Consider the following 27,862-nt stretch of genomic DNA (forward strand, 5'->3'; position numbering starts at 1 on the left):
TTATCTGTTGACATTAATTGCAGAACAGAAAAACTGTTTCTGTATGGTTTTTGTGGTGCTCTTATAAAGCTGCAGACACTGAAGCACAGGTACTGGCCCTTCAACCCAATAAGTCCATGCCGACCACACTGCTCACCCATTTATTCTGTTAAACTTTTTGTCATGCACACAGAAGAGGGAGATTAGGCGTGTCTTTTCTATGGTTTAGGTGTGAGCAAACAATGTACTGCATAACACTGAGTCTACAGCTGTAAAGGTGGTCTCTTCCAACTTCCCACCAGACCCAAGTTATTTAGTCATAGTCATACTTTATTGATCCTGGGGGAAATTGGTTTTCGTTACAGTTGCACAATAAATAATTAAATAGTAATAAAACCATAAATAATTAAATAGTAATATGTAAATTATGCCAGGAAATAAGTCCAGGACCAGCCTATTGGCTCAGGGTGTCTGACCCTCCAAGGGAGGAGTTGTAAAGTTTGATGGCCACAGGCAGGAATGACTTCCTATGACGCTCTATGTTGCATCTCGGTGGAATGAGTCTCTGGCTGAAAGTACTCCTGTGCCCAACCAGTCCATTATGTAGTGGATGGGAGACATTGTCCAAGATGGCATGCAACTTGGACAGCATCCTCTTTTCAGACACCACTGTCAGAGAGTCCAGTTCCATCTCTACAACATCACTGGCCTTACGAATGAGTTTGTTGATTCTGTTGGTGTCTGCTGTCCTCAGCCTGCTGCGCACACAACAGCAAACATGATCGCACTGGCCACCACAGACTCATAGAACATCCTCAGCTTCGTCCGGCAGATGTTAAAGGACCTCAGTCTCCTCAGGAAATAGAGACGGCTCTGACCCTTCTTGTAGACAGCCTCAGTGTTCTTTGACCAGTCCAGTTTATTGTCAATTCGTATCCCCAGGTATTTGTAATCCTCCACCATGTCCACACTGACCCCCTGGATGGAAACAGGGGTCACCGGTACCTTAGCTCTGCTCAGGTCTACCACCAGCTCCTTAGTCTTTTTCACATTAAGCTGCAGATAATTCTGCTCACACCACGTGACAAAGTTTCCTACCGTAGCCCTGTACTCAGCCTCATCTCCCTTGCTGATGCATCCGACTATGGCAGAGTCATCCGAAAACTTCTGAAGATGACAAGACTCTGTGCAGTAGTTGAAGTCCGAGTTGTAAATGGTGAAGAGAAAGGGAGACAAGACAGTCCCCTGTGGAGCCCCAGTGCTGCTGATCACTCTGTCAGACACACAGTGTTGCAAGCACACGTACTGTGGTCTGCCAGTCAGGTAATCAAGAATCCATGACACCAGGAAAGCATCCACCTGCATTACTTTCAGCTTCTCCCCCAGCAGAGCAGGGCGGATGGTGTTGAACGCACTGGAGAAGTCACAAAACTTGACCCTCACAGTGCTCACTGGCTTGTCGAGGTGGGCGTAGACACGGTTCAGCAGGTAGACAATGGCATCCTCGACTCCTAGTCGGGGTTGGTAGGCGAACTGGAGGGGATCTAAGTGTGGCCTGACCATAGGCCGGAGCAGCTCCAGAATAAATCTCTCCGGGGTCTTCATGATGTGAGAGGTCAATGCCACCGGTCTGTAGTCATTGAGGCCGCTGGGGCGCGGCGTAAAATCAATTTTAGAACCGTTGTACTAAAAATTCCAAATGACTTTATCCTCAAGGTCCCAGTTCACAACTAAGAAAAAGAATGGCTTCTGGTAAATCAAAGGAAATTCGCACCTTTGTCACAGCCTAGATAGCATGTACCTGTAGAGAAAAAAATTAGCACATTGTATCCACTTTTAACTAGCTACAGTAGTTGTTAAATATAAAGCAGTCTCTTCAATGTCTGATCTAGAGTCACCATAAGCTACTATAATGTAATAACTTTTTTTTAAAAAAACCATCGTGCTACACTGAGCTTGCTAAAAATGTGCTGCTTGTCCGTGTCTTGTGCCATTCTCAGCCGCTACATTAGTAGCTTTGCATAAGTGATTTAGATAATTTAGCACAATCTGTATTCCTATATTCCTCCTACTCTAACAAAATAATTTGCTCCTGTGAAGGGAATCTTGTTGGGTGGTCAGAAAACTTAAAAGTGCAGTTTTTGTTCTTCAGTAGAGGGAAAATAGGATTAACCTACATAGGTGAAAAGGTCAGTAAGAACACGGTGAGCCAAAGGACCCATTTCTATGCTGTACACCCCTGATACAGTATTTATAATTACTCTGACAGGGTGGAGTATGTTGTTAGAGTTATCAGCATTGCATAGAAACAAGTCCATGTTGACCATCCATTAAGTTCTTTGTAACACACACAAAATATGCCAGAAGAACTCAAAAAGTCAAGCAGTACCTATGAAGGGAAATATACTATCAACACTTCGGGTAGAGACCCTTCATCAAGACTGGAAAAGAAAGGGGCAAAAGCCAAAATAAGAAGTTGGAGGGTGAGAGGAAGGAATACAAACTAGAAGGTGATGGTGAAACCAGATAAGGGGGAAAGTGGGTGGGTGTGAGAGGGGAGATGAAATAAGAAGCTGGGAGGTAAAGGTCGAAAGGAGAGGGCCATGGAAGAAAGGGGAGGAGGAAGGGAACCAGAGAGGGGTGATTGGGAGGTGAGAAGGGGTGATAGGGAAACCAAATTGGGGAATGAAAAAAATGAGAAGTTGGTGAGGGGTGGGGGGTTGGGCTAGAGAATAATTACCAGAAGTTAGAGAAATTGATGTTCATGCCGTCAGTTGGAGGCTACACAGATGCAATATGAGGTGTTGCTCCTCTAACCTGAGCTTGGTCATGGACAGACATGTCTCGACCCAATAAGTTGACTTGCACCTTTTGCATCTGCAGATGCTGCTAGACTTATGTTCTGTTTTTGTTTCAAAACCCAGGATTTGCAATCAGAGTCAGGTTTAGTATCATTGACATACAATGTGAAATTCATTGTTTTGCAGTGGCAGTTCAGTGCACAATCTATAAATTACAAAAATAAGTAGTGTCAAAAAAGGAATAATGAGGTAGTGTTCATGGACTCTTAACAAGTCTGATGGCGGAGGGGAAGAAGCTGTTCCTAAATCATTGAGTGTGTCGCTTCAGGCTCCTGTACCACCTCCCTGATGGTAGTGCTGAGAAGAGGGTAAGTCACTGATGCTGAAGGTCCTTAATGGGTGCTGCCTTCTTGAGGCACCACCTCTTAAAGATGTCCTTGACAATGGGGAGGATTGTGCTCTTCATAGAGCTTGCTGAGTCGGCAGCCTTCTGTCACCTCTTGCCATCCTGTGCACTGGAGGCTCCATGCCTGGTTGTGATGTAGTCAGTCAGAATATTCTCCATCATACATCTATAGAAATTGTTAAGAGTCTTGGGTGACTTGCCAAATCTCCTCAAACTCCTAATGAAGTAGAGCCACTGACATGCTTATTTTTGATTGTATCGGTGTGTTGATCCTCTGAGATATTGACACCCAGGAACTCGCATATCAGCACGAGAACATTGCATTCTGCACCAATTCAGATTAGATGTTATAACCAAGAGGGAGCATAGTTAAAAGATAAACAGGCAGCAATTTAAAACTGATGCATAAAACTTCTGGCAGAGTAGTGAATCTCTGGGATTTTCTACCCCAAAGGATTATGGAGGTTAAATCATTAAAGTATTTAAATAGGAAAGTAATACCCTGGTTTAAGACCATGCATTATTTCATTAATTCAGTTATGCTGTTTGGTATTTTATTTTCTGCAGATTTTCTCAAAATACAGTGTGTTCCTTTAAATACAATTGAGTATTTCATTTTTGCTGTTTAAAATAAAGATTTAGTTGATGAAGTTAGGCTTGTTAAATTGGCCAGGGGAACTTGTCTCGGGAACATTCTAGCGAGAGCACGGGAAAAAAGAATGGGGAGCCATTTTCTAGAAAGAGCACAGGGTCGAAGAAGGGGAAAGAAGGAAAATGGAAATGGACAATGAATATTGCAGAAGAATAGATACTGATGTCGGAAAATTCTCATGCAGACAATGATTTCATGGAAAATGTACAGGTAACTTTTAGTTAGCTAGTTAGCACATGACCTTGGAGAAAGTTTGATGCCTTTTCCTTGGACATAGCCTGAATATTTTTTTTCCTGGGACAGGTTCTTCAGTGCAAAACCGTTTCAGTACTGTGAGTAAATGAAGCAAAGCAAAATGGATTGCTTACACAACGTGTTCCAAAGATTGCGTACATGATATAGACTAATATATGATGGGCCGTTTTCTTTATTTTGTATTATATAGTATTTACTTTAAAATATTTTGTAGATATAATTTCTGTCTAAGATTATACTGATTTGAGTTAAATTATTGTTTCCTGGCGAACAGTAAATTTATATGGGTATGTCAGTATTCATACAAGTAATTGCCTTTGTTCTCCTTTAGAAGGAGCATTCAAACTTCTATGTAGGTGTATAGCCAAATCATAATTGCCCTAGACATGTTTATTTATTGGAAATAGCTTTTCCATCATTATTCCCATGCATTGTTGAATTATATTGCTGTTAGCTTTTAGTCACAGTAATAGCTAACTCATTGCAAGCATACGGTGGGAGGGTTACAGGAAGTAGATATATATTTAAACGCAAACAACAGGAATTCTGCAGATGCTGGAAATTCAAGCAACACACATAAAAGTTGCTGGTGAACGCAGCAGGCCAGGCAGCCTGCAACTTTTATGTGTGTTGCTAGATATATATTTGAAGGATCAGAGATTCAAGGACTAAAGGGAACTTCTCAGAAGAGGAGAGAAGGTCTGGGACAATTCATCCAAGATAATATTGAATGACAGGAGCAAGCATTGAAGGGCCATATGGCTTCCTCCTACTATTTCTTTATGTCCTCATGATATTGACGGCCTTCCATATGCAAAGGAGAATCTCCAGATGCTGAAAATCTTGAGGAACCTGCAAAAAATGTTGGAGGAGCAGGCAATGTTTTCGGCTGAGACATCCTGATGAAGAGTCTCGGCCCAAAATGTTGACTGTTTATTTCCATCCATAGATGCTGCCTAACTTGCTGAATTCCTCCAACATTTTATGCATGTTGTTCTTGACAGATTTGTCAGTAATTCGTATAATGAGGCTAATTTAATGTCAAGTTTTTATCTCTCTCCTCCTTCCTTTAAGTAAAATGGTTCTTAATTTATATTTTACATTGGCAGCTTGTATACTTTTGTAATTTTTTTCATGTGCTGAGATTGTAATCTGTATTTAACAATCCTTTGTGGACTGGAACTCCTTGTTTGTTCTGTGCTTTGGACAATGGAGCCATCAGACCAAGTTAATGTAAAGAATAAGAAGGAAATACTGGAATATCTGAGAGAGGGAGTTAACTGGTTAAGGAGGTCCAGTGTGATGGGGGGGAAAGGCGTAAGCACAAAATTGGATCTGCAAAATATCATGTGCATTTGTTTGTTCTGCACAAATACGGCATAAAAATTGTATGCAGGTGTTTAGAAAAATTGCATCAATTTTCACTGAATGAGAAAATGGACCTAACATTTTCTGTTGCGACTCACTTTCACAAACAAAGACATCAATGTGCAGGTCTTTGTTTCACACACACAAAGGAGGAGCAAACCACATTCAGGTGCAAAATGTAAATCAGAATCAGAATTAGACCGTAAGAATTAGGCCATTTGGCCCATTGAGTCTGCCCCACTATTCAATCATGGCTGATCATTCTTTCTCCTCTTCGGCTCCACTGAGTATTCAGGTGAGTTGGTTTACAACTCACTGTTAAAAACATTACATTTGAGTCTCAGGTTGCTTTCTAAACACGCCAGTGTCTCTAGTTTTGGCAAAACTGTGTAGGGGAGAATGTGGAGAGATAAAAGTATGCTGGATGACCTGTTAACAGGGCTTAGTACAGCTTATTTATTGAGATACAGTGCTGAATAGACCCTTCAAACCGTGCCACCCGGCAACCACCGATTTACCCCTAACTCAATCACAGGACAATTTACATTGACTAATAAACCTACCAATCGGTATGTCTTTGAACTGTGGGAGGAAACGGGAGCACCCGGCGGAAATCCACACGGTCACGGGAAGAACATACAAACTTCTTACAAAGGTGGGAATGTCTGTGACTATATCATGTTTCTTTACACTGTCATGGAATAGTGGTCAGTAAGAGCAGAAATGAGTTCATCCATGCAAACCCAACTGGCAAGGTCAGCAAGTGAATTCTGATCACATTAACCGTACACTGTGCGCTACTGATAATTTTATACTATTGGCGTTGATATTCAAAGGGTAATTCAGAGTTACAAAACTTGAAAGGCCTGATGTTTAGAGTATCTCATAAAGGTCATTTTATTGAGAAGTGCTTCCAGTTTATGAATTATAAATGACAGATGCTGAATTAGTTAATCTGGCATTTCCTGACAGTTTAGATCTGTTAAACATGTTATCCTTACAACTTTGCTTGTTGAAAATCTTTACCTCTATGATTGTAAAATCAATTGTTTTTTCAAATACTTAATCACTTTTGTCAGAAGTAGTCTTTTGTAATTTCATGTTCTTATTTATCGTGAATTTGATAAAGATTTTTAAGAAATTTTATCTTTACAAAAGGGTTATGTAAATCTTGTTAAGATTACCAAAAGAATAATACATGTAATATACACAAAATACTGGAGGAACTAAGGAGGTCAGGCAGCATCTGTGGGGAGGAATAAACTATACAAATACAAACATAAAGCAGTAATAATACATAAATAAGCAATAAATATTGAGAACATGAGATGAACAGACCTTGGAAGTGAGTCTACAGGCTGTGGGAACATTTCAGTGATGAAGTAAAGTTGAGTGAAGTTATCCTCTGTGGTTCAAGAGCCTGATTGTTGAGGAGTAATACCTGTTCCTGAACCTGGTGGTGTGAGTCTTGAGGCTCCTGTACCACTTTCCTGATGGCAGTAATGAGAAGATAGCATGATCTGAGTAATGGGGGTCCCTGTTTTCCTGCAACATTTCATGTAGCTGTGCTCAATGGTGGGGTGGGCTGGGCATTACCCATCATATCCACTACTCTTTGTAGGATTTTCCATTCAAAGCTGTGATGCAACCACTCAATATACTTCCCACTACACGACTATAGAAGTCTGTTAAAGTTTTAGATGTCATGCCGAATCTTCGCGAATTCTTAAGAAGTAGAGACGCTCTCATGCTTTCTTCGTAATTGCACTTACATGCTGGGCCCAGGGCAAGTCCTCCGAAATAATAGCACCTAGGAATTTAAAGTTTTGACCCTCTCCACCTCTGATCCCCCAATGAGGATTGGCTCATGGACCTCTGGTTTGCTCCTCCTGAAGTCAATAATCAGCTCCTTGGGCTTGTTGACTCTGAAGTTGTTGTTATGGCACCACTCAGCTAGATTTTCAATCTCCCTCCTGTATGCTGATTCATCACCACTTTGATTTGGCCTACAACAGTGGTGGTGTCAGCAAACTTAACTAATGGATTGGAGCTGTGCTTAACCACACAGTCATAAGCATAAAGCGAGTAGAGCACGGGGCTAAGCACATAGCCTGTGCTGATGGAGACCGTAGAGGAAATGTTGCTTATCTGATCTGACTGGGGTCTGCAAGTGGGGAAACTGAGGATCAGGTTGCACAAAGAGATACTGAGTCTGAGGTCTTGAAGCTTATTGTTTAGTTTGGAGAGGATGATGGTATTGAATGCTAAGCTGGCATTGAGATGGCATCTGTCAATGTTGTTTTCTATTCAAAATCAACAACTTTTATATTTTGTTTTGCAGCATAATGAATTCTTTGGTAATTGTCCTGTTCCTTTCTGGTATGGTTGCTATGATCATGCTTCGTACCTTGCACAAGGACATAGCAAGATACAATCAAGTTGATTCAACTGTGAGTGCTGCATTTGATGTTTATTATGTATTTCACAACATCTTAACAGGAAGGGCTGTCACAAAATATGTGATAATACACCAGTCATTGGTTAATGTTTGTTCATGAGGCACTGACATAGCTTTGGGGAAAGGATGGCTGCTCTGTTCAGATGAGCAAAGGTAAGGAAGCATCATCACTTTTCCTGCCAAGCCACATATCAGTGTGTCTTAGAATGACAAAATGACTCTTTCCTCATGACACGGTCAACATCTTGAAAGTGCACATATTCTGCCCGGGTTGTATGGACATAATCACCAAGGAGTTTAATCACCATCCCTATAAGGACAGTAAAATATGGGTAGTAAAGGAAGCATTGCCAGTGTTACCCACACTGAATATTTCTGCAGTTTGATGGGATAGAGTTGTGAAAGGATACTCCCTGATTTGACCCCTATATGATTGACAGTATACTCCATTGTTCTGGATTCCCCTCCAGTATGCAAGGTTTATCTGCAGTCATTCTGCTTGTTGTGATTCAAATAATCTGGCAGCCTTCTAAACTTAAAGAAATAAAATCGAAGTTGAGTTTATTGTCATATGCTCAAGTACATCATAGGCAATGTGTAAATAGCATTCACAAGAAAAATATAAATTAAACACAACTTTTGCAAGAAAGAACTCAGTTTCAACAACGTGCCAGTCCCTTTTAGTGCAAAGTGATCAAAATAATAAATACTGATGCAGACTGCCCCAAGATAGCCTGTTTAAAATTCCTTTCTGTCTCTCTATCTCTCTGGATCTCTCTTCTTTTTGGTTTGAATACTTGTGAATGGAGGTCAGCAATGTGGAAAACGGTGGCCATATTCTTTTAGCTGATTATATAGAAGTTGTGCAGTCATGGGACTCTAAGCAGATACTACTGTTGCACACCGAGGTACCTATTTACCTCCTCTGTAAACTAATGTAGAACTTGGGTTTGAACATTAAATATGCATTTGGATTTTACTGACATTATATTGAATATACATCACCCTTTTCAATTTTTTTTATAACCAGGAAGATGCTCAGGAAGAATTTGGGTGGAAATTGGTCCATGGTGACGTCTTCAGACCACCTCGGAAAGGAATGCTATTGTCTGTTTTTCTGGGTTCTGGTGCTCAAATCTTTATAATGCTATTTGTTACTCTGTGTAGGTATTTGATGATATTTTCTATAATTTTATGAGCTAAAGTTCAATTGATTTTTATTTGCAAATGAGAAGCAAATTAAGTCAGAGAACTGAAAACTGCATAATGCTGCAATTTTGCATAGTAAGTTTCATGGATAGGTTTACGCAGTGACTTTGACTTTTAAGTCAATTTAAAATTTTTTGTCACTGGAATCCAAGTGGTTCTCAATGTATTTGTTATCCAGCTTACAGTAGGTCTATGCTTTCTATTAAATAATTGTTTTTTTTTAATATTCCCTAGTTTTCGCGTGTATGGGATTTTTATCTCCCGCAAATAGAGGAGCCTTGATGACTTGTGCTGTTGTCTTGTGGGTGCTGCTTGGGACCCCAGCAGGCTATGTAGCTGCCAGGTTTTACAAGTGTAAGTAAAAGAAATTTAAGCTGACAGGATTTCTATTCATTAGTTTCAATTATCATCACCCCTTGGCACACAGTGAGGTTGCAAAATATGCTCTATCAATAATCATTCAAATACTTGTGTGTTTTAGTTTGATTGCTATTGTTTCGTATTGTATGTACCATAAGTCCAACTGCCTGTTTTCAGGCCTTTGTCAATATTATTGATCTGGCTGAATTTCCCACCCCTCCCCCCACGATCCCACATTTTCCTTCCTTTTGCTGTAGGCTGGACTCAGACCCGTACATTGGGGCAGAACAGAGAAGATCACATTTGACACATGCAGGATGCTGATTCTAAAACCACAAAATGCCCTCCTGCTGTAACATGTAAAACTATGTCAATATATAGGAATCATACACCACAAAGAAAGGCCATTTGGCCCTTCAGTATATTTCAGTATTTTTATTCAACCTTTTTGCAATACTTTTGTAAAAAAAAATGACACAAAATCCAACTACAGGGTTTTCTGGGTTACGATTGACCCGACTTGTGAAACTCTGCATTGCATAAATTTTTCCATATATTTTTAAAGCATTTTTCATGAAAACAATAATTTTGTTATGGTATTTATACTAACTAGTCTAATTATGGATAGTCTTAGGGTGACTATTCAATGAAATGAATGTATTATAATGTTTGCATAGAGCAATAAAATTTGAGTAACTATAGAAAGTAGTTATTTCTGACTCAGAGAAATTGTCTAATGGACAGTTCTCAGGGATACAACCCTTGTGCAACCTGGGAAAGCTTCTGCAATCTTCAGCTATATTTTATCAAATTGAAATTAATTGGAGAAGATAAGATGGGTAGTAATGATTTGTGATCAATTATTACCATTGGTATAGCATTAGTTTTAATGTTTTTATCTACTACGGAACTATATTTCCAGTTTGTTTTCCCAAAACTTATAAAACAATTACACTTGAATTTTGTTTCTTTGTAGCATTTGGTGGTGAAAAATGGAAAACAAATGTATTATTGACTTCTTTTCTATGTCCAGGGTAAGTTACTCTGCTTATTTGAAGATTTATTCAGTAGTTCTAATATTATACATCCCCATGAAGTGGAGTGAGGGAACGGGTGGAGAGTATTAAATGCTAAACAGAAAAAACATGCATGGTGAGAGAGGTTTGAAGAAGTATTTGTAAGGGTTGGAAGAGATTAAGAAGAAAGGAAGCGCATAGTTCATTGAGCAACTATATAGGTAGCACAATATTATAAAGGTGTGGTAAGTAAACAGACTTTAATCTTGAAACTTGGATATTGGATGTTGAAATGAATCCCTCATGAGATAAGGCATTGGGGGTTGGTAGAGATAGTGACGGATGAGCAGAACACCTTATCCTCGCAACTCGATACTCTAATCCAAACAAAATGGTCCTATTACATTAGAATTACACATTTTATGGTAGTAAAATAAGCATGTAGAAATGTGAGCAATTCGATGGCTACCTTCTGTGCTGAATCTTATGTACGACAGGAGTAGGAAAAAAGAACAAAAACTTGGGTATTTTGCTCAAGAGCAATGCATGCATTATTTTAACCCAAGGTTTATTTTCAGGTTTTAAAGTAAAATCCTTGAAACTGTTTCATTTTTTTCACAAGTATGTCAAAACAGGATTTAATTTGTGCATGATAGTGGGAAGATATAGTGGAAAATGCACATGTTAAATCCATTACATTTTGGTGGGATGTATGGATTTCTGAGCCAATAATGTTTTTAATCACAGAGATTCATGTAGAGAAATTGCATTCAGAAATTTTAATTCATTACTAATACAAGATCAACTCAAGTGTGTGTCTATCAACCCACACAAGCACCTGGCTATCCTAGATAACAGGGTTTGTCAGGCAATATTGCAATTTGATGGCAAATGTGTATTTTTTCTCCCTAGAATTGTCTTTGCTGATTTTTTCCTCATGAATCTTATACTGTGGGGAGAAGGATCTTCAGCTGCAATTCCTTTTGGTACACTGATTGCTGTTCTGGCATTGTGGTTTGGTATTTCAGTGCCTTTGACCTTTGTTGGTGCTTATTTTGGCTTCAAGAAACATGTAAGTTTCCTTGTTTTTCTTTCTGGGGAGGTATTTTTGCTGAATATGGGTAAAATAAAGCTATAATTTACTCAAAATTTAAACATATTTGTGTAGTGTTCAAACATTTTATCTATTGGCCTGTCCTTTCCCTTCGTGTGCCACAGGTTGTCCAACAGTACTTACTGTTATGTAGCAAATTTACTGCAGCAAAAAATATTTCTATGGTGCTTCATAAGAGCATTGTCGAAGAGTAAGGTGAAAACGGTAAAAGGTAGAACTACTTTTCTGTGGTTTAGCTCTTTGATTTGCTTTATTACAACTTCTTCAGTGGTACGTTTTGAATAAATGCCCGGGTATTCCTCTCCACACTGCGATGATGTATAGTGCAATTTACATCACTTTAAGAAAGTCTGGTCACTGACATTGCTGTCTGTTGGGAATCTGACAACATCGTATTGTAATACTAGTAAGTGACAATAATTTCCTTTGGGATCAATAAAGTATCTATCTATCTTGTCTGCTGTATCACAAACAATACAACAGTAATGTCACATAAAGTACTTCATTGCTGTCAGGGAATATCTGGAAAACATGAAAGCCACTACAGAATGCAAGTATTTTGTTCTGGAAACTTTCAGTGCATTGATGTTTATCTTTATGGCAGTTGAGATTTCTCATTTACTTTATGATTAAATGGAAGGAGAGGTTGGTTTGCATCCCTATCCCTAACCCATAGTCATGGGTAGTTTTATTTTATGCACCCTGGAATTTGTATCCAGTTAAGGAATCAGTTTGAATTTCTGATGGGAAAAGCTGTCCCTTCCTCAGAAGGGTCTTGGTACCCTTTGGAGCAGAGACTAACCAGGTTTGAGGGAAATGAGTTTAAAACAAAAATTTCTCGGGCTGCGAATGCTAATAATCTATTGATTACTCACACTAACAGTCAATTGTCAGGGGCATTTATTTTTAGGATGTTGACCCTTCCAAGTGTAATAATCTATATGATGTTCCTATGGATGACTTCAGTATCTCAAGATAAGTTTTCATGAACAATAAATAAATTTTAACTATTCATCATAACGGGTACACGTTGCAAAGATGTAGGAGGAGCAGGAGGGTAAGTGAAAAGGAAAAACATTATTCAACCAGTTTACAAGATTAATAGCATAATTTAATGTCCAGTTGTCTAGGTTCACATTCCATATGAAGTTAGTCATAACTGTTGCAACAACCAATTTATTTAAATAGAATAATCAGTGATCTTCCAAGGTCTTATTGTAGTCGCGTGCAAATGCGCTACTCAAGAAACACGCGGAGGCAGAGAGAGCTGAACTCAGAATGCCTTTACTGATTCAAAATCGCGCGCTTAAATCTCCCCTCCCATGGGCCCCTGCAACCCACAGGGTGGACGTGACGTCAGACTATCCCCGGAAGGTCCACCCTGAACGGGTAGTTCCAAACGCGCTACCGCGTGTCTGCCCGTGGCTCCCAATGGCGGTTCGAGTCCCGTGTGTGCGGGCCACCACAACCCCCCCCCCCAGAAACGTCCATAGGGGGAGTGGAGCCCCCAGTCTGGGTGGCTGACCTCACTGGCGCGGTGCGGGTACCCTCACTGGTTGCTCAATGTCCAAGTGTGCCGGTTTGAGGTGGTCCACTGTAAAAGTCTCTTCCCGGCCACCCACCTCCACGACACACATGGTTCTGTTGTGCCGGATCACCTTGAAGGGTCCCTCGTACGGCTGCTGTAGAGGTGACCTGTGCATGCCCCTGCGAGTAAAAACATACTCACAGTCTCGGAGGTCTTTAGGGGTGAAGGATGGCGTGGGACCATGACTGGAGGTCGGGACCGGTGCCAGGGTCCCTACCTTGTCCCGCAGCCTCGTTAGCACCGCTGCTGGAGTTTTTTCCGAACCTCGGGCCTCTGGTACGAACTCGCCTGGGACCGTCGGGGGCGCCGTAGACCAATTCCACCGAGAAGGTGTCCAGGTCCTCCTTGGGGGCTGTGTGGATGCCCAGTAGGACCCAGGGAAGCTCACCTGTCCAGTTGGGGCCCCTGAGGCGCACCATCAGGGCCGACTTGAGATGTCGGTGGAATCGCTCTGCCAAACCGTTGGACTGGGGATGGTACACTGTGGTGTGATGCAGCTGGGTGCCCAGGAGCTGCAACAGTGCTGTCCACAAACCAGACGTGAACTGCGCCCCTCTGTCGGAGGTGATGTCCGTTAGGAGGCCGAACCTGGCAATCCAATTTGCAAAGAGCATCCTGGCGCAGGACTTAGTGGACATGTCTGCAAGCGGTACGGCTTCCGACCATCTAGGTGAACCTGTCTACCATGGTAAAGAAATACCGTGCCCTGGGAGACTGGCAGGGGGCCGACAATGTCAACGTGGATGTGTTGGAACCTCCTGTGCGTCGGCTGGAACTGCTGGAGGGGGGCCTTCACGTGCCGCTGGACTTTGGCGGTCTGGCAGTGTACGCAGGTCCTGGCCCAGTGTCCGACCTGTTTGTGTAAACCGTGCCAGACGAATCTGTCCGCTACCAGCTTGACGGACGCCCGGATGGACGGGTGGGCCAGGTCGTGCAGTGTGTCAAACACCCGGCGCCTCCATGCTGCTGGTACCACGGGTTGGGGTTTGCCGGTAGACACGTCGTACAGGAGTTGATCCGCTGCCGGGCCGATAGAGACGTCCTCCAACTGGAGCCCCAAAACAGCGGTGTGGTAAGCCAGGATCTCGGTGTCCGACCATTGTGCTTCCGCCAGTGCTGCGTAGTCTATTCCTGAGGACGATATGCCTACTGAGTGGAGGCAGCGGCGAGACAGTGTGTCGGCGACGACATTGTTCTTCCCTGCGATGTGGCGGATGTCCGTGGTGAATTCTGAAATAAAGGACAGGTGCCTCTGCTGCTGAGCCGACCATGGGTCCAATACCATGGCCAGTGTGAAGATGAGGGGCTTGTGGTCCGTATACACGGTGAACTCCCTTCCCTCGAGGAAGTACCGTAAATGCCGGACAGCCAGGTAGAGCGCTAGCAACTCTCTGTGGAAAGCGCTGTACTGCACCTCTGGTGGCCGTAGGTGCCGGCTGAAGAAAGTGAGTGGTCGCCACTGGTCCTCGACGAGCTGCTCCAGGCCTCCGCCGACTGCCATGTTGGATGCATCGACTGTGAGTGCCGTGGGTACATCGACTCTCGGGTGCACTAGGAGGGCCGCCTTTGCCAGTGCCTCCTTGGCCTGCTCGAGTGCCTCCGTGGACTCTGTGTCCTGTGCCACTTCTTTGGCCTTGCTGACCATCAGGCTGAACAAGGGTCTCATGATGCGTGCCGCCGCCGGCACGAACCGATGATAAAAGTTGGCCATCCCTGCGAACTCCTGCAGGCCCTTGACTGTGCTGGGCTTGGGGAACTGGCGGATGGCCCGGACCTTGTCCGGTAGGGGAACTGCGCCATGTCGGTTGATCTGTGGCCCAAGAAGTCGATCTCCATCAGCCCTAACTGGCACTTCGCCGGATTGATTGCCAGTCCGTGGTCGCTCAGGCATTGGCAGAGCTGGTGCAAATGTGCCACGTGCTCTTGGTGCAAACTGCTGGCCACCAGGATATCGTCCAAGTAAATGAAAACGAAATCCAGGCTGCGTCCCACTGAGTCCATGAGCCTTTGGAAAGTTTGGGTTGCATTCTTGAGACCGAAAGGCATCCTCAGGAATTCGAACAAGCCGAACGGGGTGATGAGGGCTGTCTTGGGCATGTCGTCGTTGGGGTGCACTGGGATCTGATGGTATCCCCTGACCAGGTCGGTTTTCCAGAGGATGGTCACTCCGTGCAGGTTCGCTGTGAAGTCCTGGATGTGGGGTACCGGGTATCTGTCGGTGGTTGTGGCGTCGTTGAGCCTTCTGTAGTCTCCACAGGGCCTCCATCCTCCTGCGGACTTGGGCACCATTTGCAGCAGGGATGCCCACGGGCTGTCTGAACGGCGTATGATTCCCATCTCTTCCATCTTACGGAACTCCTCCTTGGCGAGGTGGAGTTTGTCGGGTGGGAGCCTGCGAGCTCGGGCGTGCAGCGGCGGTCCTTGTGTGGGGATGTGGTGCTGCACTCCGTGCTTGGGGTTGGCCATGGAGAACTGCGGGGTGACTATGGAGGGGAATTCTGCCAACACCCTGGCGAATTCATTACCCGAGAGGGTCACGGAATCCTGGTGGAGGGCCAGTAGCTTGGCCTTCCCGAGCTGGAAGGTCTGGAACGTCTCGGCGTGGACCAAACGCCGGCCTTTTAGGTTGACTAGGAGGCAGTTGGCTCGTAGGAAATCTGCCCCTAGTAGTGGCTGTGACACCGCTGCCAACGTGAAAGTCCAAATGAAACGGCTGGAGCCAAAATGCAGTGAGATGGTTCGCGGGCCGTACGTCCGAATACTGGTGCCATTTGCAGCAGTGAGTTCGGGGTCTGGGACCACATTACGAGTGCCCATGTTTGAGGGGGGGAGTACGCTGACTTTGGCCCTGGTGTCTACCAGGAAGCGCCGCCCGGACTGTCAGTCCCAGAGGTACAGGAGGCTGTCTCCGTGGCCAGCCGTCGTAGCCTTTAGCGACGGCTGGCCCTGGCCTTTGCCGGAAAAGCACATGGTGGACGGCAGCGGTGCGCGCCTGAGCCCCGTCTTTGGTGATAGTAACACCATTGTTCCGAACTTCCATCTATTTTCTCCCGTGGGCCTCGACGGCTTCGGTTGTGGGGCCTGGGCTTTGGGAACCGCAATCGTGGCTAGGCCAATGGAGGCTGCTCCACATTGCTTGCTCTGCCAAAGGATGTCTGCTTTAGCCACGACTCTGCGTGGATCGCTGAAATCCTCACTTGCGAGGAGGAGGCGAATGTCCTCTGGCATTTGCTCGAGGAACAACTGTTCAAATAAAAGGCACGGCTTATGGCCGTCCATGAGTGCCAGCATATCATTCATGAGCTTGGATGGCGTGCGGTCGCCCAGGCCGTCCATGTGTAGGAGCCACACGGCCCGTTCGCAGTGGGAGAGTCTGAAGGTACAGATCAGGAGCACCTTAAGCTTAGTGTACCTGTCCTTCGTTGGTGGCTGGCGTAGGAAGTTGATGATCCGGCCTGCCGTCTCCTAGTCGAGCGTACTGACCACATAGTAGTACCGTGTGGCATCGGCTGTAATGTCTCTGATATTGAATTGGGCCTCAGCCTGCTCGAACCAAACGTGGGGCTGAGTGGCCCAGAAAGTCAGGAGCTTCAGGGAGACCGCGCTGTGCGAGTTGCTCGAACTCATGGCTGGTCACTGAGTCGCCGGCTCCAGAGGCCGTCTGGAACGTCGGGGTCACCAATGTAATCGCGCACAAACTCGCTACTAAAGAAACACATGGAGGCAGAGAGAGCTGAACTCTGAATGCCTTTACTGATTCAGAATCTCACGCTTAAATCTCCCCTCCCATGGGCTCCTGCACCCATGGGGGGCGGGGGGACTCGTGACATCAGACTGTCCCTGGAAGGTCAGCCCTGAGCGGGTAGTTCCAAACGCGCTACTACATGTCTGCCCGCGGCTCCCGACGGCGGTTCGAGTCCCGCATGTGCGGGCCACCACATTGTATAGAATGTGATATCCACCATCCCACATTTGCTTTAGTTTATTGGAATCTACCTTGGAGGCTGTGGCAGGAACAGATTAATGGACTCACTTTTAAAGAGTTTACAACTCATGTTCTCAATATTACTTATTACTTATTTAGTATTATTTTGTTTTTAATTTCTATATTTGTGCATTTTCCACTTTTTGTCTCCATCTTTGTATATAGATTTTCACTGATGCTATTGTGTTTCTACTGTGAATGCTCACAAGAAAATGAATGTCAGAGTAGCATAAGATGACATTCAGTATATGTATATTGATAATAAATTTACTTTGAACTTTAATCATGGTGCTATGGTGCTTCTGTCATATCATTATGGTATTCACAGTAGCACCTTGTTGATTGTATTAAGAGTACTGTCCAGCTCTGTTTTGGGTGTTTGCTGTTCAACAACATTGAATGTGGTTCCTCTTGTAGACAATAGAGCATCCCGTTCACATTAACCAGATCCCACGCCAGATCCCTGACCAATCATTCTATACAAAGGCTTTGCCTGGAATTGTTATGGGTGGCATACTGCCATTTGGATGCATCTTCATTCAGCTGTTCTTCATTCTCAACAGCATATGGTGAGTCCCATTTGGCAATGTAGTTGTATTCAGTAATAGCTACACTTGTTAAGACACCTCAGTCTTTAAAAGGAAAGCTAAAAAGTAGCTTTGGTACTCATGGAAATAGAATTTGATGTTTGTGTATTCTGTTATATTTATCACAGAACTGATGTACCTTCTCCACAGCAGCTCAGATTACCTATGTTCAGTTAATGCAAATTTGCTCTCTAATGAACTGTATTTTCTTTTCCCGTTGCTAATTTCAGTGTTGTTGCAGGTCCCACCAGATGTATTACATGTTTGGTTTCCTGTTTTTGGTGTTTATTATTCTTGTCATCACTTGCTCTGAGGCAACTGTTCTCCTCTGTTATTTCCACCTATGTGCTGAGGTAGGTTCACAAGAAAGCTATGTTGTTTGAGTTTTGTGGAACATTGTACTTTTATTATGATATTCCCCGAAGCTGAATTATAAAAGTTTTACATTTTTGAGGTATTATGCAACATTTCTTTTTGAGTATCTTGGGGAATATATGTGTCATCCACAAAATATGTAATAGCAATCCACCTTGGTTACATCGATGTTACCTTCCAGACCTGAGATCCATTCCACCCAGAAAAAGATGGGCAGCAGGTGCACGGTATACAGATTCCCCTCCAAGTCACACACCTCTGCCTTGTATAATGCTGATTCTCCATCATTGGATCAAAATCTAGAAACTCCCTAACAACGGCAACAGGAATACCTTCACCAGAAGGACAACAAATCATAAAAACAAGAGATTCTACAAATGCTGGAAGTCCAGAGCAACACACATAAAATACCGGAGGAATTCAATATCTATGGAGGGGAATAAATGGTCAGGTTTTGGGGTGAGATCCTTCATTAGAAACGTTGTCTGGTTATTCCCCTTCACAGATGCTGCCTGACCTGCTGAGTTCCTACAGCATTTTGTTGGCGTTGCTCTAGAAGGACAGCATTGTGTTATGAAGCTGACCCACACTAGGGCTAGCATTAAATGCTGTCCTTGGAGATCCCCACTTCCTATAAATAATTAAAAGATATTCTACATGTAGATTAACTGACTGAATGCTGCTTGCATTGTATCAAGGTTGTATGTTTAAACCCAACGAATAATCAATGTTTATACTCCTTCCAAAACTCCACGTTCCTAATTAGAGTCCTAAAGTTATGCAGCATAGAAGTAAGCCGAACTCATCCATCCCTAATGCCCCATCCAAGCTAGTCCCATTTGCTAGCATTTGCCCACTAACATTCTAAACCTTACCAATCCATGTATCTGTCCAACTGTCTTTTAATTGCCATTTTTGTACCTCCCTCTGGCAATTCAGTCCACATCTTTTGTGTAAAAAAAAAACCTGTTTTTAAAGTTCCTAATACATATTTCCCCTTTCACCTTAAATCTATGCCCTCTAGTTCCTGATTTTCCAACTCTAGGAGAAAGATCTTATGCAATTCAACCTATCTCCATATGCCCCTCATGACTTTATGGAGCTCTAAATTTTGTACTAAATTGAGAAAGAGACAAAATTGGCAACTCTGTGCTAACTGCATCTGATGGGCAGAACAATGAGCGGAGCAATTTCTCACATCACCAGCGACCCAGGATGAATCCTGATCAGAGGTGCTGCCTGTGTAGAGTTTGCACATTCTGCCTGTGACTGTGTGAGGTTCCTCCGGAAAAGTTATGCTGTCTGTAGGATAATTGACTGCTGTAAATTGCCACTGGTATGTGTAGGTAAGAGGTAGAATCTGGGGGAAGTTAATCAGAATGTAAAGACTCTATGAAAAGAGAATTAATGTAGGATTAGTGCATATGAGTTTATTTGCTACAAAATAATGTTCGTTACTATATAATTTTAAGGAAAGTTGGAGCGATTCTTTTGTTTATTGCTGATTCTTGTGGATTAATCTCTATCTGTAGCATTACAGGAGAAGTCTGAAATTTTTTGTTTCACAGGACTTAGGGCTCATGAACAGTCTTAAATGTAAAAGCACAAAACAGATGAAGCAACGCCGAGTTGATATCCAAAACTTTGTCCAATGTATTTTTTTGAACTTTAAGTTGTAGTTGGGACTTTATTGAACTTTATATAGAATTCGTAATCTCATTATAGTTTGGAAAGCATAGATCATAGAGCAGTGATGTATAGTTGCAGCATTCATTATCCACTCTTTCAAAGTGTGGTACGAGTCATTTTGCACTCTGGTGTAAAAAAAATTTAGCACTCACAAGGGCGAAAGGGGTAGACAAGTAAACTGTTGGCAATACATGGGAATGGGAGGAGACCTGTGTGGTGTATCAACAGTGCCGTGAGCCCTGAATGGCCCATTTTTATGCTATGCTTTCTATATAATGGCGTACAGTCATTTAAAAATGATTTAGTGTTGTAGTACTCAGTAGACACTTAGCTTGCACTATTATGCAGCATTCCATTGTTTTTGCCCTCGTCTCTGTATATATTTTGTATTATTACAGTGGATTCTCGTTAATTGGGACACATCGGGACCAATACATTTTGGCCCAATTAAGCGGCTGTCTCAATTAGCCGAAGTTTTAGCCAAAAAAGTGAAAAAAAGACAAACTGAGTAACAAATTATGCATTTAAATGAAATGCAGAACAAGATAGAACACTACCACTACTTCTGCAGTACTATAAAACTGTATTAGTTCTTCAATTCAGGAGAAAATCTGCAGATACTGGAAATCCAAGCAACACACACAAAATGCTGGAGGAACTCAGCAGGCCAGGCAGCATCTGTGGAAAAGAGTACAGTTGATGTTCTGGGCCGACATCCTTCAGCAGGACTGAAGAGTAGATTTAAAAGGCGGGGGAGGGGAGAGAGAAACACAAGGTGATAGGTAAAAGCTCAAGAGGGAGGGATGAAGTAAAGAGCTGGGAAGCTGATTGGTGAAAGAGATACAGGGCTGGAGAAGGGGAGGTCTGATAGGACAGAAGGCAATTGGATTTCCAGCATCTGCAGATTTTCTCTTACTTGTGATTGGATTACTACACTGCAAAGTCTTTTCCAGGGATGCCTGCCCTGAAGAAGTTTAAGTCTTCCCTTCGAGGGGAATTCAGTGAAACCTTCTCTCACTGCTCCCCCTCTGTGATCCCTGCGACCCTCTGACTCTCCAACCACGTGCTCACCCTTTCCCGCTACTGCAGCCATTTATTCTTTCTGGGAACATACCTTCGCCACCAGCTTGTACCACGCAATTTCCAGATTCATTTTCAAATTCTCAAACTTCCAGTAATGCCCCCCACTTCACCATTCCCCATCCCTTTTTCCCTCTCTTATCTTATCTCCTTGCCCACTCATTGCCAACCTCTGGTGCTCCTCCCCCCTTTTCTTTCTTCCATGGCCTTCTATCTCTCTCCCCTTCCCCTCCTTTTAAATCTACTCCTCAGCTTTTTTTCCCCAGTCCTGCCAAAGGGTCTTGGCCCAAAACATCGACTGTACTCTCTTCCATAGATGCTGCCTAGCCTGCTGAGTTCCTCCATCATTTTGTGTGTGTTGCCTGCAGAAGTTCTTAATAGTTATCAATGGAGGAATTAATCCACATCACGTTCTTTTGACTATAAATGAACAAAATCAGCAGATGTCTAGTGCCGATGATGAACTGGCTTCATACAATGTTTTCGACGATTGCATCCCCCAAATCTTCATTTTTATTGTAACAGTCAAGATTCTTCATAGTTTCTAAATTTTTGAGGTCATGAAATTTTTTCATTTTCACTCCTGGCCATTTCCTGCATTTCCAAGCCTGAATGTTTGAAACAGCAATGAGCAAATCAGTTCTGAATTGTCTTGTTGCTCATTTCTTGCCAATTATTAGTGACAAAAATTGCTGCTTTTTGAACACAAACACACGCAACTGATGCTGTTTTAAAAACTGTTCGCTTGTAACAGCCACACAAGTGCCTACGACTTTTGCTAGTTGGAAATTGTTTGACAACGGCCTCCTGCCCCAATTAAGTGGCATAGTGTCCCAAGTAAACAAACCTGCTATTTTCCCGATTAGTTTTTCTTCTTTGAGTTGTCCCAAGTAAACAGCTGCCCCAATTAACTTATGGCCCATTTACCAGAATCCACTGCATGACTGTATCCATGGCTTACTCTGCGGGAATCACTTGAGTAAAGAATTTCATTGCACCCTGGTGTATATGATCTGAGCTATAGTTTACAAGCAGGTTGGAGTGAGGGTGTGAGGGAAACATGTCATCCAACTATGTTCTTGGATATAATTTTTTTAATATACTTATTCTCTTTTGTTTCAGGACTATCACTGGCAGTGGCGATCATTCCTAACCAGTGGATTTACAGCAATCTATTTTTTGATCTATGCAATCCATTACTTCTATTCCAAATTGCAGATAGCGGGAACTGCCAGTATTTTTCTGTACTTTGGATACACAATGATAATGGCATTGATCTTCTTCCTTTTCACAGGTAAGTTGTTCATAACAATTCTGTCCAGTTTAGTATTTATCTTTTTTTTAATGAGGCACTTTATAAAGTTTTTTCTGTCCTCTCCTCTGTTGCCTTTAGCTACTTTACTGAGATGACATGTGGATCTTAATATTTTCTAACCAGCATTGGGAATAGAAATTGTACCATCATAAATCGGAACATTAAACTGGTATTATCACAGAATTCATTGAAGTTTTAATTAAAATTGAGATGTTGTCAGAGCAGACCCAATATAAGTTACCAACCACAGAGATATGGGGCCAACAGAACACAAGATGAGTTAAGACAAAGTTTTTGGGTGGTCAAAGGCACACTGAGTAGAACTGTTCAGTCTTGACCTCTGGTGCTGTCTGTGTGGCATTTGCATGTTCTCCCTATGTTTTGCACATTTCTGGTGCCCTGGTTCTTCCAGAGACACAAAGTTGGAAGGTGAGTTGGCCACTATAAACTTTCCCTTGGCGTGTAGGTGAGTGGTAGAAGGTAGGATAGTTGATGTGAATGAATGGAAATTTTTGATAAAGTATAAGTTGGTATTTGGGTTGGCTGATAAGCCTGTTTCTGTGCAACCTTGATTTTATGATCTTCTCTACATTTTCTTCCTCAACAATTAAGTTTTGAGTTTATATATGGGGAAAATAGAATAATTATTTATGGTTAGTTGTTCATATCTGCAGGATGTCCAGAAGAGTTTTGCAATATTTCAGTTTCTAAGGGGAAATCTTGAGTGACAAATCTGTTGGAATCCTTTGAGGAAATAACATGCAGAATAGACAAAGCATAGTCAGTGAATTCACGTCTAAGTCCTTCATTGATGTTGCTCAATATTGAACTGAAGAGAGAAACTGTTTGTGCACTCCGTCCAGCCCAATGTCTGGCTTTCCCAAAAGTGCTTGAGAATTCCAGCACTCTTGTGCTGCAGGGTCAAATGTCATTTGGGTTTGCATGGAGGAAGTTGTAAGCAATTAAACACCTTGGGAACTTGGTTTTCTCGTAGATCCACAGGGAACTGATTGTTGCTTACCTGCAGAATGTGGGCTATTTATGAGCAGCTGGTGTGTAACAGCTTAGGTTGGATTTGGAGAGTCAGAAATAACAGCTAATGTCCATTTCGTTACTCCTTTGAGCACTCTTGGTGCGTGAAGATCTGGATATGGAGGCCTCCCAACAGAATTCCTTGTCATAGGAGAATCCTCTTAACTTAAATGAGTGATGAGCTCATCATGTGCTTCTGAAGTGTTGCTATAGTGATGCTGCTCTGTATGTGCTTGGGGATGATAGAGCAGAGATGGCTGAAGTTTCTGGGAATAGTTCATAAAACGCAGGATATGTAAGATAAAATTCTATGGCATTACAGGAAAGATACTGGCATGGATAGCAGAGTGGCTAATAGGCAGGAGGTAGCAAGTGGAAATAAAAGGGGCCTTTTCTAGTTGGCTGCTTACCTGCAGAATGTGGGCTGTTTATGAGCAGCTGGTGTGTTAACAGCTTAGGTTGGATTTGGAGAGTCCTCAGGGGTCAGTATTGGTACCGGTGCTTTTCACATTGCTTGTCAGTGATTTTGATAATGGAATTGATAGCTTTGTGATAAAGTTTGCAGATTATATGAATTTACATAAAGGGATAGGTAGTGCTGAGGAAGCAATGCAATTGCAGCAGGACTTAGACAAATTGAAAGAATGGGCAAAAAAGTGGCAGACAGAATGCAGCATTTGGAAATCTGTGATAATGCATTTTGGTAAAAGGGTCAATAGTGCGGACTATTATCTAAATGGGGAGAAGGTTCAAACATCAGAGGTGCAGAGGGACTTCTCCTTATTTAGATAATAGTCCACACTATTGTTCTTTTTTACCAAAATGCATTATCATACATTTCCCAACACTGTTTTCCCATATCTCAGAAACGGTGTTGTCATTGGAGAGAGTCCAGAGGAGGTTCACGAGGATGATTCTGGATATGAAGGGGGTTAACACAAGGGGAGCATTTGGCAGCTTTGGGCCTGTACTCAGTGGAATTTAGAAGAATGCAGGGAGGATCTTATTGAAAGCTACTGAATGTTGAAAGAACTAGATAGGGTGGATGTGGAAAGGATGTTTCCTATGGTGGAGGTATCCAAAACTAGAGAGCACAGCCTCAAAATTGAGGGGCAACCCTTTAGAACAGAGGTAAGGAGGATATTTTTAATCAGAGAGTAGTGACTCTATGGAATGCCCTGCCACAGACTACACTGGAGACCTAGTCCGTGTGTATATTTAAGGCGGAAGTTGATTGTTTCCTGATCGGTCACGGCATCAAAGGATATGGCAAGATGGCCGGTGTATAGGGTTGAGTGAGATCTGGGATCAGCCATGATGGAATGGCCTAATTCTGCTCCCATGTCTTAAAAAGCAGGAATAGGAGTGCTCTGTACACCCCCTTTTCCCCTTCTGCCCCCGCCCTTTAATTCAGGCATTTAGAGGGAACTCCAGATTTAACATAGTCTGTTAAATATCTGTTAGGAAACTTGTGAATGAAATCCATCCAATGAATGGATTTTCAAATGGTTGGGAAGTCGAGGATGAGAGAGCACAGGTTTAAGGTGAGAAGGGAGAAATTTAATAGGAACCTGAGGGGCTGCTTTTTTCACCCAGAGGGTGGTCAGTATATGGAACAAGCTGCTGGAGGCAGTGTTGAGGCAGGTACATTAACAACTTTTTGGACAGGTACATAGATCACAAAGATTGAATGGACAAATGAGAGCAGCATAAATGGGCATTGTGGTTGGCATGGACATGTTGGGCTGAAGATTCTGTTTCCACGCTGTGAAGCTCTGAGACAGCCGGTTTCTATTCAAGGTCCAGTCTGCTGACTGACATAATGATTCAGGGATATGGAAAAACTGAGGATAATTCTACAGTTCCATTCTTGTACCTGACAGTGCACAAGCCTGTGTCACAAATACTCTACATATGTTTGCTCAGCTAAGAAGAAAAGACAGATTTAAGAACCGTTCAATGCTGTGGTTTGTGGAGGTGTCCTGCTGTTCAGTCAGTGATTTACTTGCTGTAGGCACCAGCACTCTTGTTGCATTCCAGGTCATTGGTCAACCTCAGCAGGCAGAATGCCACTAGCTGCAAGTTAGATCTCTTTGATTCACAGCTGGGTTGTGGCAAGGTATCATGAGCAATGTGCTGGTAAAACATCAGTGGTCTTGAAGAACATGGAAATTATATCATTTATGTTTCTTGGCTCAAGTCATTTGCAGGATATAAACATCAAATCAATAGTAAATTTAAGCAGTATTATATATCTAAGTATTAATGATGTCTGAAAACAGCTTATTTTATCTATTTTTTTTCTAGGAACTATTGGATTTTTTGCATGTTTCTGTTTTGTGACCAAGATCTACAGTGTTGTCAAGGTGGATTAATGGAACAGCATTTTGGGGAAATATGCATATGTTTAACGGAACTGGTGTTTACCAAGATGATTTGATAACCAGCAGATGGGCACCTGTTCACTGAGAAGAGCTGTTGTACAGAATACTGATGCAGCGTTTATTTCAGATTCTAAACTTATTAGGCTAAAATCAGTTTCGAGCAATTAGACTTATTGGTTTTGGAGTGAAATCTCTCATTCACCTTTTATGTTGAATCAGATTTGAATGTGTTGCCTATTTATTTATTGTGCTTCACTTTCTAACAGTGACTTTGAGAGATAAGTATGAAACAATAATGCTTCAGTAAATTGTACAAACTTTCTACTTGGAATGAAGATTGCTGATATTCAAAGAAGCAAAAGTTGAGGAAAAATACACTAACTGTCTGGTTTCTAATTGTTTAGCCTGGAACCTATTTTGTAATTATTTTTCCCCTTATTTTCCTCTTTCTTAATTAATTTGTTTGAAGTACTGCACAACATATTTAAATTTGTGGCTAGTTAAGTCTACGTGACTTTCCTCCTTTCACGCCAGAAGGCATTGAGATTTTTTTTAAACAGTGGCAGAGAATGGTGCTTCGTTTCAACATTTTTCTCCAGGATACAATTTCAACAGCATTATTTACCAAACTTTTTTTTATAATTTATTAATTTTCTGATAATAACAGTGCTGTATAGTCATTATTGGCTGTCTCGTTGTGATAAACCAGTCACCATGAGATAAAAGTGAAAAATACCTAGGTGTCCAATAATATATTTATATAGTGTTTAACTTAAAATGGGTTGTCGAATGATTGGAAGGCCCAGGATGTCCTGACTTGCTTCACTAATCACTATACTTCCCATCTTTCTCACTGGTACCTTATAGTTTTTGTTCTGTTCTATTACTGAAATACCTAACTTAATGAAAAATAGATTCTTTGCCTAACTCCCTGCAGTCTTGTTTTGACTGTTCCTTTTTTGCAAACTTGTGATTTCACTTCAAAGCTGTGTTTCCAATTTGCAGTATTGGATGTGTCACCCTCTGGTGCAGAAAGAAGATGTAAAGATCTTTATTTAAAGGAAGAAATTAATTTTACTAAATATAGGAGTGTGACACTTTAGAGGTGGAAATGTCAGGTGCAGGAAATAGAATTGTGAAAATCTGAAGTATCCTGCATTCCTTATTGTTTGCTAGTTATTTACGTTATGTTCCATGTGCTTAATACTACAGAAATAAATTAAGAGGATTAATTTTACTCATTGGGTGGTCTGAGTTTGATGGTAATTGCTTACTTTAGTGATTCTGATCCCTTTTTGATGGTTGAAGATTTTATTTGGGAATATTTTTAATGTAAATAATATTTTCTATGACAAGGCAGTGGTCATTTATGAAGAATAATTTAAATATGATTGAAGAATGTTATGCTGGGTTATTTGTTAATGATACACTTTTTAGTGGGTGTTGGATACTGTATCTTTATATTTTTAATTTCAAATGTACAATCTCTTGTTAAATAAACTTTGTAAAAAAAAACTGCCTAATTGCTTTGCTGGTTTAAAAGAAAAACACAAAAAAGATTGTTTGATGTAGTTGTACAAAATCACAGAAAAAATGTGCTAAATGAGCCAATTTAGCCCATGGTAACTGCAGCAGACAAAAGGACACTAATCACACATTGCAGCTTTGGTGTCAAATTTTTCCAGTCCCAGCAACATTATCATCTCTGCAGCCAGTTCAGTACAAATTGTTTCTGTAACTTGGAGACCTGTAACTGGGACATTGTATGCACTTTCAGCATAACATACCTACTCTTGCATTTGTGTCTTTTACCTTTAAGGATCTGTAGACATATTCTTACACACTTAATGTCATCCTGTTGTACACAAGTCTTTCCCAAGTTATGGAAGGCCTGACTTTGGGAAATCTTAACCGTGCAATTCCTCTCTAATTTTTAAAATATTTTTCAAAGTGGTAGTGATGGAAATGTAAGCTAATGTCCATTCGGAACTGGATATAGTATATATTCTTTCAATTTAATTATGGGCAGTGTTGTGGAGAGCATACACTCAGTGGCCACCTTATTAGGTACCCTTTTCACCTCTTTAATGCAAATATCTAATCAGCCAATCATGTGGCAGTAACTTAATGCATAAAAGCATGCAGACATGGTCAAGAGGTTCAGTTGTTGTTTAGAACAAACAACAGAGTGGGGAAAAATGTGATCTAA

General features: G+C 42.1%; 1 protein-coding gene across 1 annotated transcript in view; it reads left to right on the forward strand.

Moving 5' to 3' along the window:
* Positions 1-27,150, forward strand: part of tm9sf2 (transmembrane 9 superfamily member 2) — a 51,369-nt gene extending 24,219 nt beyond the window's left edge. The window contains exons 9-17 of the mRNA XM_072258845.1: positions 7,803-7,911; positions 8,950-9,082; positions 9,363-9,482; positions 10,465-10,522; positions 11,417-11,576; positions 17,609-17,760; positions 18,020-18,131; positions 22,045-22,216; positions 25,577-27,150. Coding sequence (XP_072114946.1) covers positions 7,803-7,911; positions 8,950-9,082; positions 9,363-9,482; positions 10,465-10,522; positions 11,417-11,576; positions 17,609-17,760; positions 18,020-18,131; positions 22,045-22,216; positions 25,577-25,644 — 1,084 coding nt within the window. The 3' untranslated portion in view covers positions 25,645-27,150. The remainder of the gene's footprint in view (positions 1-7,802; positions 7,912-8,949; positions 9,083-9,362; positions 9,483-10,464; positions 10,523-11,416; positions 11,577-17,608; positions 17,761-18,019; positions 18,132-22,044; positions 22,217-25,576) is intronic.
* The last annotated feature ends 712 nt before the right edge of the window (positions 27,151-27,862 follow it).

The sequence above is a fragment of the Mobula birostris genome, chromosome 5, assembly GCF_030028105.1.
Source record: "Mobula birostris isolate sMobBir1 chromosome 5, sMobBir1.hap1, whole genome shotgun sequence".
NCBI lineage: Eukaryota > Metazoa > Chordata > Chondrichthyes > Myliobatiformes > Myliobatidae > Mobula > Mobula birostris.